Source organism: Chanodichthys erythropterus, chromosome 9 (genome assembly GCF_024489055.1).
Source record: "Chanodichthys erythropterus isolate Z2021 chromosome 9, ASM2448905v1, whole genome shotgun sequence".
In the NCBI taxonomy this organism is placed as follows: Eukaryota; Metazoa; Chordata; class Actinopteri; order Cypriniformes; family Xenocyprididae; genus Chanodichthys; species Chanodichthys erythropterus.
Genome location: NC_090229.1, coordinates 15,687,754 through 15,701,321, shown reverse-complemented (window position 1 = coordinate 15,701,321; position 13,568 = coordinate 15,687,754). Strand labels below are relative to the sequence as shown.

Sequence of the window (13,568 nt, the reverse complement as noted above, 5' to 3'; positions counted from 1 at the left end):
CTTGAGGGTGAGTAAACCCTTTCAGTTTTCTTTACCAAAAAATACAAAATGTATTTGTTAAATATTTTCTTATTTCTTGGGCTTCACTTTCTGAATATTTATTATGTATATTCATTGATGCTAACTGAATACTATTTTAGCAATTTTAAAACCCTAACTATATTAGCCAGCCTAATATTTCAGTCAGCAGAATGTGCAACAAGAATATTTAATGCACTCCAGAAAAAGTTTCAAACACTCTCGCATTGTTGAATCCAATGTTATTATGTCTAGCCCATTTAGGCCTTACAAATAAACAGTTCAATTACATTTTATGCCACTAATGGAACAGAAATTACAGACTTTACATTTAAGAAAAAAAAAGAGAAACATATTACATGTAGTTGCCATAATAATTACTATAAATTATGGATAATTACATGTGACTAACCCTAAACCAATCCCTAATCCTAACCCTATAGTAAGTACATGTAGTTAATTGTTATCACTCAGTACTTAAAAAATATAAATTACACTGTAACACGGACACCTTAAAATAAAGTGTAACCAAATCTTGTATCATAGTGGGATAAAAGATTTGTTTTTTGTTTATTTTTTTTAAATACACATAGAGACAATTTGAAATGATTCTACAATGTCCTCTATTAGTGTTAGACTGGATGGTTGTGAACTGTCAGGTGCGATTGATATTTTACCTAGCCTTTATAAAGATCAGACGAAATGAAGAAGGAGGAAGGCAGTGAGGATTATTGGAACAGCACTTTATAGATTAAGGGGAAACCTTGCTCTGGCCTTTAGATGTAATGACACTGCCGTCGTCACTCCAGATTGACTTAATTTTGCTAATCATTCCTATGGTTAATGAGGCCGTGACTTTTGATTGGAGTTTGACCTTTGTGCTGAAATATAATTCGACATGCATGGATGTATGTAAATTTCCATTCAGGGGAGTCGTAAAATTATTCTACTTGTATATTACTCACTATGAATCTAATTTTATGGGAGTCTTTATTGTTAATATCCTTTGCAGATCATATAATCTATGGCATTCTAATGTGCAAAGCTTCTGAAGATTAATAACTTCACAGTACTGCAGATCCGTGGTGTAAAATTAGGGGATTAAAACATCTTTTTCAACAAATCATAAATGTGTCTGTTATTGAGGTCATGCTATCTATCTTTTATTATGTCTGCCGCTGATCCACACTCTTGTGTAAACTTAATTGTGCGTTAAACTTTTGCCCACTTTGCAGTCTATAACAGATCTCAATGCATGACATACACAGCTAGAGTCAAGCCAATTAGTAGAAAGTGTCAAGACATTCCCCCCTTTTGCACAGATTTATGGAACACAATAGTTGATCTACCCAGAGGACTCTGCATTGAATAGATGACTAGCCTAATACTGTGCAATACCAAACACACAGGACAGATTGTTGCCTAATGGCATACATGAGCGCTAATGCCAATCATCATCCTTCTAGGACAGAGACTAGAATAATCTCTCCAGGATACACAAATACAGCTGACAGATACTGAGGCTGCCATATGTATGCTACTCTGTCATGCCACGGACATGATATCTGGTCTAGATTATGCAATAGAGCCAAAGATGATAAATGTAACAGTAGAAGACTATAAAACCCATGTTGCTGCCTCTGTTCCCAGTCAATGACTAAACAGGCAACATTTCTAACTTGAAAAAAGATATACTGTACATGCTACGGTTCAAAAGATTTTTTTCGTAAGAAATTAATACTTTTATTCAGAAAGAATGCATTAAATTGAACATAAGTTGCAGTAAAGACTTTTACATTGTTACAAATATATATATATATATATATATATATATATATATATATATATATATATATATATATATATATATATATTAAATAAATGCAGACTTCTATTCATCACAGAATCCAGAAGTATAAAAAGTATCAAGGTACAAAATTATTAAAGGTGCAATGTGTAAATTTTAGGAGGATCTATTGACAGAAATGCAGTATAATATACACCGTTATATTTTTATTACCATAGAATGAGCCATTTCTATCTAGATACACCGCTGGTCCCCTTACATGTTAAGTCGTCATTTTGCACCGGCATGATTCTACAGTAGCCCTAAACGGACAAACTGCTCTACAGAGCGCATTTGCTTGACTGGCTACTCTCTTCTGTCTCAGACGACATCTTTGTCCTGTGTTGGCCACCGTAGCTTCTCTATATTGCAATTCACACTCTCACCACTAAATGCTAAAATTTACACACTGCACCTTTAAAGGATTAGTTCACTTTCAAATGAAAATTACCCCAAGAAAGTTCTTCCATCCATATCCATCCATCATAAATGTACTTCACATGGCTCCGTGGGGGTTAATAAAGTTAATAAAGTCCTTCTGAAGCGAAGCGATGCATTTGTGTAAAAAAAATTAAATATTTAACAAGTTATGAAGTAAAATATCTAGCTTCCGCCAGACCGCCTTCCCTATTCAACTTACAGAAAAACCTTAACTGACATAACGCCAGTTTACACTTTTCTTCGTAAGATAGATATTTTAGATATTCTAGATATTTTACTTAATAACTTGCTAAATATGGATTTTTTAAAACATAATATATGGATATTTTTTGTCAAAATCATTTGAATCATTTTCCAGCTTGGAAGAACAGTTTATTTCCCAGAATGTCATTACCAGTCTCTTTTACTGTCATTCCAATTGTAATTCCAATTCATCATGCAGTGAGGGTGGCCAGTTCATTATAAATTCACTCTCAATTCACATTCAAACTGAAAAAGAGCCAACACTGGATTGCCATCTTTCCTCTGACACTACATTCCCATTAGCCTAATAACCAAAATGTCAAACTTTCAACACCAGTATCTTGTGTTATTTTTCCATATTTGCTTGTTTTCCAATAATTATACAGCAGCGGAGGTTTGTCACACCAAAATTTTACGAGTAAGCCAATATTTTCACAAAAAAAGCTAGCTCTTGGCCCTTTGACAATTCAACCACCTTCTTTGCTGTAAATTGCCGGGCAGTTGTGTGCCAATTACAGCTTCGTGAATATTTTCCACCCTCAGTTTTTCAAAGAACCCACACAGTGTTTTTGATGCACTGCATTGTGGTTTGTGACCCAAGAACCTTTGCGCCATGTTCATGAATGACCTTAAACCGCCTGACGTTCCCTAAAAATATCTCTGCGTGTTTCACCGCCTCGGAATTTTAAATACGTGATCAAACATAAGCTGATTAAGTAACAAAAGCTACATGAAAAAATTTGCCATTCAGATTTATGTCCTACCTGGTGTCTCCCCAAAAGGTTTCGGTGGTTTGGCAGTCACTCTGGAGTTGCTTGGCTGTGTGGTGCTTTGCCTCTTAGGATGCACAGTTGTAATCACCGCATACGTCCTTTGGGGACTGCGTGTGGTAGTGCTAGTTACGGTAACCGTGGTGGTGGAGGGGGCTAAAGAGGTGACGGTGGCGTTCGTGGTCACCTTCCCCTCCTCCTCAAGCCCCTCGTCGGCCCCTGTAGGGCCCCAGTCAATAAATCCCGCCACTGTGGTGGTCCTCCCTTCCAGGGAGTCATAGCTGTCCCCTTTCAGCTGCCTCCGTGAGCGAGATAAATGCAGATTTAAATCAGATTTACTCCCCTCTGATAATGCAACTAACTTCCCTTTGTCGGAGGGGGTCAATTTACACTCCACACAAAGTTGCCGTTTCTGGAGTGACCGGCGGTTTTTCCGCCCCCACAGTTTGGTGCCCCCCAGCTCCCCATGGTTGCCTAGTGATGGCAAGGAAGGGGGAACACCACGATGCAAGACACCCAGAGTCCTCAAGTGCTGGCCGTTGAGCGTGTCCCGGGTGGGCAGAGGATGCGGTTGCCGGCGGGGCACTGATCTGGGCAGTAGTTTGAGGGTGAGCCCCTGGCCTGCTGGTGCACACAGAGACAGATCCATTGTGAAATGTACAAGGATGAAGAGGATCCACATTCTACATCCCAGCATTCCTCCAGGTCTCCAAGCAACCATGGAACTGGAGAGCAGAAAAAAGGAGAGAGAAATCAGCCACAATGGATCATCTTAAACAAAGTGCGTAATTTCTTCATCACAGAGAGAGAGTATGCGTGCTCAACAAAATTTAAACAACTTCTTTACCTTAAAGACTCTCTTATTAGATCTTTCAAGGACTGACTACAGTAGATTGGGGGGGCTTTATGGGCACTCTTTGTAATGTTCTTATTTCCAACACCATTTTCCACTCTACTGATTTTTGCTCTAGGCTTCGTTCTGCTCTGTGACTCACTAAGTTCTCATAAATTGAACTCCAATATTAATTAGATGTGTGATTCTCCTTTAACAGCTAGATGCTAAAAGCACACTTCAATGTTGTTTTCAAAGACATTTACTTTCAAACACTTAACCCTCACACTCTTCAATTACTTGGCTTCGTAAACAAATGTTCTTGTAGCTGAATTGGTCTCGTGACATCAGCAACATCAAGGTCATTGGTTTATACGTACTGAAAAAATTTATTGCTTGAATGCACTATATGTTGCTTTGGATAAAAGTGTGCTAAATGTCTGATATGTTTTGAAATCTACTAAAATTAGTGTCCGTCAGTGATCTAATGATGAGCCACAGACTTATTACATATAAACACAGCTATCAAACGTATAAAAATTAAAAAAAAAAAAAAAAAAAAAAAAAAAACATTTATATTATATTGAGAAAATTTTCCAAAATTAAGTACAAATTAAGACAAAATCTGAATGAAATAGTAATATAATCAATGTGGTGGTTGTAAAAATAAATAAAAAACCTCATGTCTTTTGGCTAGACTTTTGAAAGCAGAATGAATAGCAATATAATCTTTTTTTTTTATTTTATATATATATGTATATATATATATATATATATATATATATTGCTATATATATATATATATATATATATATATATATATTGCTATTCATTCTGCTTTCCAAAGTATATATATATATATATATATATATATATATGCACACACATACATACACACACACACACACACACATAAAAATTTTTTAAATAACATTTCATTGTTATGACAGCCCTAAAAAAAGCATTTTGTACAATTTCTCTCAATATTTCCGTGGCCACCCTAGCACCCCCTGGTGGTCCCCTTAGGATCCCTGAAACCAGTTTAAAAGCCACTGATAAAATAAAAGACCCTTCAAACCACAAAATGTCCCATTTCCACTGCGATTCTACCTCTATGATTTGATTCAGCTGGACTTCTACTTGAGGGGTACTGTTTATTTATTAATTTTATATTCCAGAACCTCAAACACATTGGAGTGAGCTGCCATACCCTCATATGAAAAACCCTAGAAGCCAGAAGTCTCTATTGATCCAGATAGAATTAGACTTCATCAAGTCATATCTGTAATCTTTCCTGTCCTTCCACAATATTGGTCACGGTCAAAGGCTAATTTATAGGCATTAAAGAGCCCACAAATACTATGAATGGCCTTTGCTGTTGCTTTGAGTTCAGACGTGATGGATTTTATTGAGTTATCTGACCTTGAGTTGATGAACCAGCATGTCTGAACCAACAAGTCAACCAAATAAAGTGTAACATTTGAAAATCATAGATCTAAAAAATACTAAAAGAGTTTATAAAACCACCATTCCAAAGGGGAATACATTTCTCTTCATCTAAAGAGCACTTTCATTTACCTATACTTCAGTGTGTTTGGAATACTGCTTCATCCATTCATGAATAAGATGGATTCGTCAAGCACACTAGAAGAGGACCCCTGCACTCCAATTTTCCCTCTTCTAGCTTCTCTTTACATTTCTCTCCACTGCTATTCAAAAAAAAAAAAAAAAAAAAGTACTTGTGGGATCTGGTCTGACTGAACTGGGTCAGAACCTTGGGTTGGCCACACAACTTAAGAGATTTTACCTCACTAATAAGGTCCTTCAATCCCATTGGGCTGGGCCCCGGGGGCCTGACTCACACTCCCTGTGCTAACGTGTTCCATTAGAACGTAATTCCTGTCAGGAACATCATTGTATTTACTTAAGGAGATGTATCGGAACCGATGTTGTGCTATTAATGATCACCCGTCCTCTGGTTTTTGATGAAATTAGGTGGCTACATTGTGAATTCAAGGGGCTGCTGTGATATTAATGAGGGCTAAATTAAGGGTCACACAAGACAGGGTGTGAATTAGAGTGAGAAACACTGAGGACATTTTTCATAAACAACCCCTCCCTGCTCTTTACTTATAACGCATCAGCTACGATTCGGGTCAGTTCAGCATTGTGCAACCCATGTAGATTCTGCATTGTAATTCAACACGTCGTCCACAAAGCAAAGGTCTTGTTTTTATTTAGATTTTCAAAGTACCCAATTTGAATTTACAGACTATAACAGGCACATTCAGGATCCAAAATTAGCTTTTTCCCCCCACACCGACCAATTAAGATGACATGGGCAAACCTCTTCCAATTACTTGCCATATTCATATGTAGATTTGTGGTTGTTTTTAACCATTTCATCACAACTTGTTCCCAAACAACTGATTAAATTGCATTATGCATATATAAGCATATCCTATATCTCACAAATCAGTCCAAGTAATATAAAAGTTCTTAATAAAACGACCAGCCAGCTGGTGAATTATGTTGTTTTATTTACTCACCAAACTTACATTCGGTGCAGTTTTGCATAACTCTGCGATACACTGAACTAATAACATAAGAAACTGAATAAATAAAATAAATGAAGCAAGAAGGCGATGCAATAAATCAAAACTACAAGGGACAAAAATGAAAAAAGTAGATGAATAAAGAAGATTTCCCATTTTGAATATTCATTAGGCTAATGTTCACTATGTTTGCAAGCTTGCATAAGATTTGTGCTTAGTTGCATAGATTTAACAACAGCACAAATATAGACTCAGTGGGAATCTATAATTTCTCATCCATATTCATGATAATGAGGGGGAAATATATATATATATATATATATATATATATATATATATATATATATATATATATATATATATATATATATATATATATATATCTCATAATAAATGAAAGTGCTAAAAAAAACATATTTCCTGAGACAAGCAAGTTAAAAGAAGAGGCTTGGGATTTCCTAAAAAGTTAAGTGGAAAATATGTGATCTGAAAAATAATGATAAGATCATAAAACTGACTGAGTCACGAGTTTTCAGTCCTTTTAGGCCATTTTTGTACCACCCCCAGACAAATACTTCCAGTCAAATAAGCTGCAAAATACACTCCGTTGGAAAGCCTGAAATCTCCAAAACTGTTTGCCAAGCTTTTATTTATTTATTTAAACTTTATATGTGAGCAAAAGAACACAATCTCCATGGTCAAACATGGAGGTGGTCCAGTCTTATATGTGGGTTCTTTGCTGTTGCAGGAATTAGAAATATTGACTGTATGAAGGACATCATGAATTCTGTGAAGTATCAAGCCATTTTGGCAAAGATGGTGATGCCTTCAGTGCAGAGACTGAAGCTTGACAATCAATGGACTTTCCTGCAGGACAGCCGTCCCAAAGTATTCATATCTACTTAAAGTATACAAGTATAAAGTATACACTTAAAGTATACAAATCCACTTAAGCTTGGTTCAGGGACCAGTCGTAAATGTTCTTGAGTGTCTTCAGATTGAAATCTCATTGAAAATATTTGGTGGAATTTGTAGAAAGCAGTGGCAACATGGAAACCAAAGACTATCAGTGATCTGGAAGCTTTTTCAAGCAAGGAATGGGCCAGTAGAGAGGTGACAGAAGCATCTAAGCACTTACAAGCAGCATTCATAAAGAATAAAAGATTCTGCAACTTTTGGGGGTTGTATAATTTTGTACATGCATGTTTAGAGCCAGTTTGATTTTTTATTTTCTTCATTTTTCATCAACTTTACATTCTCAGAATCACTCAAATGTGCATTAATACATTTTGTATAATAGTTTACTGATGCCTTTGATAAATTGTTTTCATAAAATTTCATTTCTCAGCAGAAAAATGTCTTGCAGGTTAAGGGGGTTGAATAATTTTCATTGCAACTATATAACAAATCATCAATAAAACCAGCCAAAATGTTTTATCTTTAGACCAAATCAGTCTAAATTAGTTGTTTCTAAAATAACTTGTCCAAACAAACTTCACTCAAGATATGTTTTCTAAATGTCTTAATAAAATAAAATACTGATCCATTTTTTTTTTTTTTTTTTTTTTCGTAATGTTGACATCCGGTTCATTTGGTTTATCTGTGATTTCCAGGAGGACTCACAGCTTCGGTCTTTCTATGTAAAATATCTGCTATTGTAGTGAAGTCCAGTGTAATCCCATATCATGTTCCCACCCTATACATCTTGCATTTGTTGATCATTGTAATTTCCTCAATTCAAATTTGAATAAATGGCTTGGCTCCTCCTTCCTATTGTCTGTGGTTTCACTGATTCACAAAGAATGGGGAACTACAGAAGCACTTGTTCATCTCTGAAGCTAAAAGGTTACAGACACTTCTTGTTTGATGATGCAAAATAATGGGGAATGAATAATAAAAGGGTTTATTAGCCATTACACAGAGAAGAGAGAACACTCTTTTGACCACTTGAACTTTCCCCCTCTTTTTCCCTTTCTCTCCCACGTTTCTCTGTTCTTATTAACATCCATTGTATTGCTCAGTCAGTTCTGATTAGCGTTGCAGGGTGGAACAGGTCTTATATGACTCCCTCTTATAGACAGTCATTTACTGCCCCTCTCAGGACTAGATGTCAAAATCCAGGCATGACTACAACACATCACACTGTACTTTTGCTGGACAACCAGCAAATAATACTGACAGCTATTTAAGTAATAGGCCTACATTATAACACTGGGTAGGCAGATTCCTTCCGTAATATGCAAGTTTAATTATCTTTGCTGTAACAACAGTAACAATCAAGCTGCATGGAGTTTGTGTAAAACCTATTGATGTACTCTAGCATGATTCAAAGAGCATCTCGGGCTTCGATGGAATCAAGAACATCTGACAATCAGTAAATGTCACAAATTTGATTCATTACCAAGAAACTGTGCAGAATTTTGAATATTTCTTCATTCCCCTTATATTGCAACATTTATTTATTTATTTATTTTTTAAAATGGGTAACATTTCATTTTAAGGTGTACTTGTTACAGTTCAGTTATACAAATACAAATAGTTATTCAAATAGTACTGAGTAATATTAATTAACAACATGTACTAACTATATATTTATGGCTAGGGTTACCAAAAAATAAAAAATAAATAAAAATCCTCAAACTTTTTTTTTATAGTTTTTTTTTTTTTTTTTTCCTAGGTCTCATATTGTTAATGTGGGACCCCACTGTATGTTACACAAAGGAATATAAAAAATACCCATGCAAGCCCTATATTTTGAGAGGGATTATGGTAAGCAGTGTCCCAGGTTACTTTTAATGAGATCGGAAGGTTGGTAGATGAGCATATGGCTGGTGGAAAATACAGGAACATCCAGTACTAGTTACTCAGCTGTGTTCACATCCGATGAGTGAATGTCTTCACACAAGACAATCAAGTGCTGCGAACTCATTCGTTTCATTACGAATCATCACACATACTCTCTCCAGAAACAAGAAACGCAACTTGAGAAACCAGACCAGAATGGTTTCTGATGGCACGCCAAATGCTCACTGACATATGACTCATGGTCCGATTTTTCAGCTGAATTACACTTCAGAGAAGTGTTGCAAATAAATATGGATTCCATGCCTGTATTTTGGATAAGCGGGCAGCTTAAATGTGAGTCAGTCTGATCCTCATACAGCCGACTGAATCCTTGGATCAGTCAGTTGGTTTATACTAAGCAGAGTGGAAAATAACGGAAATGTAATTGAACAGGTAGAATTATCTGTATTTACAAATATTACATACTATTCTATTTTATAAGATAACCTGTGGTAGTCTGAATGCATCAAATGGGCTAATATTTACTTCCAATGACACTTATAATAATGAAGATATCCCATATAATTTAGTTCTTATTCATAAAAATGTATGAAATGCATGAATATAGGCCTACTAATACAGTCTCCCTGCTGTTTTGCTTATTAAAAAAACATGGTGATTAGATTAGTATTCATAGCTATTTGTATGTAAAGTGTTCACATGCATTTTGTGTTTGTATGATGGTGTAAAAGTCTATTCACACTAATAAAAGTCATATGCACCCTTTGTTTTACTGATTTTTTTTTTTTTAATTCATGTGCTCTCGTAATCTTTAATCAAAATAACTTCCACTAACTCTGATTAAGTGTTTTTTTGGCGTGAGAGCGGGGCAACCTGTCACTCATACGAGATCACAGCAATAGCAAACCATGACCATCCAATCAATTTCCTGATGGACAAAATCAAGTCCCTCCCTATATTTTAGTTGTCTAGTCGTTTAAATCAGATAGAAGTCACAATAGGGAAGAACTATCGCAACTTACATTTCACATAGAGATTCAGGATATATCGGCCACCATATCGGTATCGGCCGATGTATGTCCATTTTTAATGTTATCGGCCCCTGGCCGATATATTTTATATATTATTTCCCTCAGCTGAGACACTTCAGATGCGCACTGTTCTCCAAGATGGTTTGGAACCGCTTGAAATATGATTGAAGTCAATTCATAAAGGAAAATACAGTGCAACGTGCAGCTCATTTTATAGGCTACATAAAGTTATAATGATAAAATATAACATCATTATAATTGTGTGCTTGGGACATGGCTTTTAATGGTGAGACTTATTTTTGTAATCAGGCTCTCAAAAACTACATAAAAATTTGGAGTTAGATTTATCAGACAATATATTGGTTATCGTCTTTCAAATATAAATAATTATCAATTATCGGCCAAAATTTTCATATCGGATCCCAAATTTCATTCCGACTTCATCAATTATAATCAAACCTTGACAAGCAGGAAATGTAAGGTGAGAATATTGCTCAATCCAAATGTACAAAAAAAAAAAAAAAGTGAATATGAATACCAATTAGACCGCACTGCAAAAACATACCATCATTGGACACAACTGCACTTGTGTTTCATATATGGTTCATAAATGAACTGGAAGGATTTCACGTTACATATTTAGAGAGTGGCAGTAATGAACAGGCAGCTGTTGTCCTTGCACAAGCCCATTAGCACATGAGCGTATAAGAGCGCAGCATCAGAATATGCTTCCTGCTGGATCACTGGGATGTAAAAGACTGTTTCACTTGCTCTGATCTGTGTGCTATAGAACAAGTGTGTGTGTGTGTGTGTGTTGGAGAGATCAGCTGTGAGAGTGTTTGTGTGCGTTGTGACTGTGGGGGAGATATCTCCAATAGCCTTGCACTGAGATTTCATATCCCTGCCACAATGATGGCAGAACATGACTTCCTCTTCACACATACGCCCTCTCAACACACACACACACACACACACACACACTCGTGATCAAAAGAACATGTACACAAACATTAAAAAAACAAAAAAAACAAAAAAAAAACCACATTATATATGACAGGCAAGTAATGCTAAGTTGTGAATAAAATAAAATAAAATAAAATAAAATAAAATAAAATAAAATAAAATAAAATAAAATAAAATAAAATAAAATAAAATAAAATAAAATAAAATAAAATAAAATAAAAAATAAAATAAAATAAAATAAAATAAAATAAAATAAAATAAGCCACATTGTACATGCACAAGTTGTGTAAAAAATAAATAATACAATTTAAATAAAAAATAATAAAATACTGCATTTATCTGGACAGCAGTGCTTGTTTGTATGGATTAGAATTAGCCAGTGGGAGGCTGTTCAGAAAGTATCTCTAATTATACAGATATAGAAGCGTCAGAAGCAGACTGGAAAGACATGACAGGGGTGTCTGCGTACATAAGTGTGTGTAATGAGGCTTAGCCAAGGAAAAGGACAAATCCCTGCTCTCTCATTGGGGAGTTGTGACGTCATTGCAAAGCCCTGCCATTTACTCGCTATAGGAAAGATTTCACACATTAATCTGCTGACAGGCCTTAGGTAGTACAGCAAATCAGTGAGATTATCTTCCCAGTTTTTCAAAGACATGCCTGAGCACTTCAGTGTGTAAAGATGTTATTTCTCCAAACCCAGATTTATGAATCAGCAAAAAAAGGTGCAATACCTGCGGAAGTAAGACATAAAAGTCCCAAAAGCGCACTGAGATTACACTGAACAACATTTCCTTGAGTTGTTTCAGAGACATGCTAGACAGCTGATGCTGTCTGGAGCTGAGACTCAAATCAAATGAGCAGCAGGTCTCTCTTCAGCACCTTGGACAGCGCCGCGGCTTCTGGCTGCCAGTCACAACAGCACAACATTGGGAAAAAATGTCAGGACAAGGCGTGGGTAGGCATGAGTAGAGAGAAAGCTCATTTTGAGGCTCTTTTTTGTCCAGTCTGAGGGACCTGTAAACCACAGAGTGTAACTTTCAAAACATCACACTCAAAGACAAGACACAAACCAGCCTCATTTTTCAATTTCATTCATTTAGATCCAGTTCTCAGTCCTTTCAACCAACAACATGCATGTATAAAAAGACAAAGAGCTTTTTCATCCTGAGGCCCATTTAATAAAACACGTTTACCAAATAAGCTTGGCTTATTTCAGTTAGTCTGATTATTTTGAACCAAATCAACTGACAATAAACCAGACTTACTGAAATAAACCTGGATTATCCGATAAACTTGTTTTATGAAACAGGCCCCAGATCTCACCCTAAATCGAGACTTTTGTTGCTTTTTGATTGTTTAGTGTCAGTAAATGGGTGGTGACTGGTGGTTGCTTCACAATGAGGCTTTCTAGAAGCCTCATCCTCTCTGTTCCTCTGAATTTCAATTTCCTCAAAAAACTTGATCATCACAACAGCTGAAGACACTTCATATAACTTCATATAATAACTCCTTGTAATAAAGAAAAAACAAAAACAAGTTTCTCTTCTTTTCTGCATTTCATTTCAGCTTATGTACTAATCTAATCTTACACTTGCCACTGTCTACTGCAAATATTTTTGGCTCATGACAACTTGCTTGCGGCACTCTTTTATATTTGGATAAAAGCATATGCTAAACTAAAAAAAGTACTGTAATATAATATTATACACTATCATTCAAAATCACCTAGTTTAATATATTTTATAATGTAATTTATTCCTGTGATAGCAAAGCTTAATTTCATCAATGTCAAATGTCCTTCAGAAATAATTCTAATGCTGATTTCCTGCTAATGAAACATTTCTTATTATTATCTAGAACTGGGTTAAACATACGGATTTCTCAATTTTAATTCATTCTCATTTTTTTAAGAACCACTATTGATTCTTATCCCAAGAATGTTTTCAGATGATGAATGAACAAAGCTTTGTAGAGCGAATCCCATCCAATAAATTGCAATAAGCTTTATTACTTCTGATATGAAACAAAGTCTCAGCTTTCATTTTTATAACACAATTCAAT

General features: G+C 35.5%; 1 protein-coding gene across 1 annotated transcript in view; it reads right to left on the bottom strand.

Moving 5' to 3' along the window:
- The window catches only part of ajap1 (adherens junctions associated protein 1), a 58,900-nt gene that overhangs the window by 19,187 nt on the left and 26,145 nt on the right, over positions 1–13,568 (bottom strand). The window contains exon 3 of the mRNA XM_067395616.1: positions 3,313–4,043. Coding sequence (XP_067251717.1) covers positions 3,313–4,043 — 731 coding nt within the window. The remainder of the gene's footprint in view (positions 1–3,312; positions 4,044–13,568) is intronic.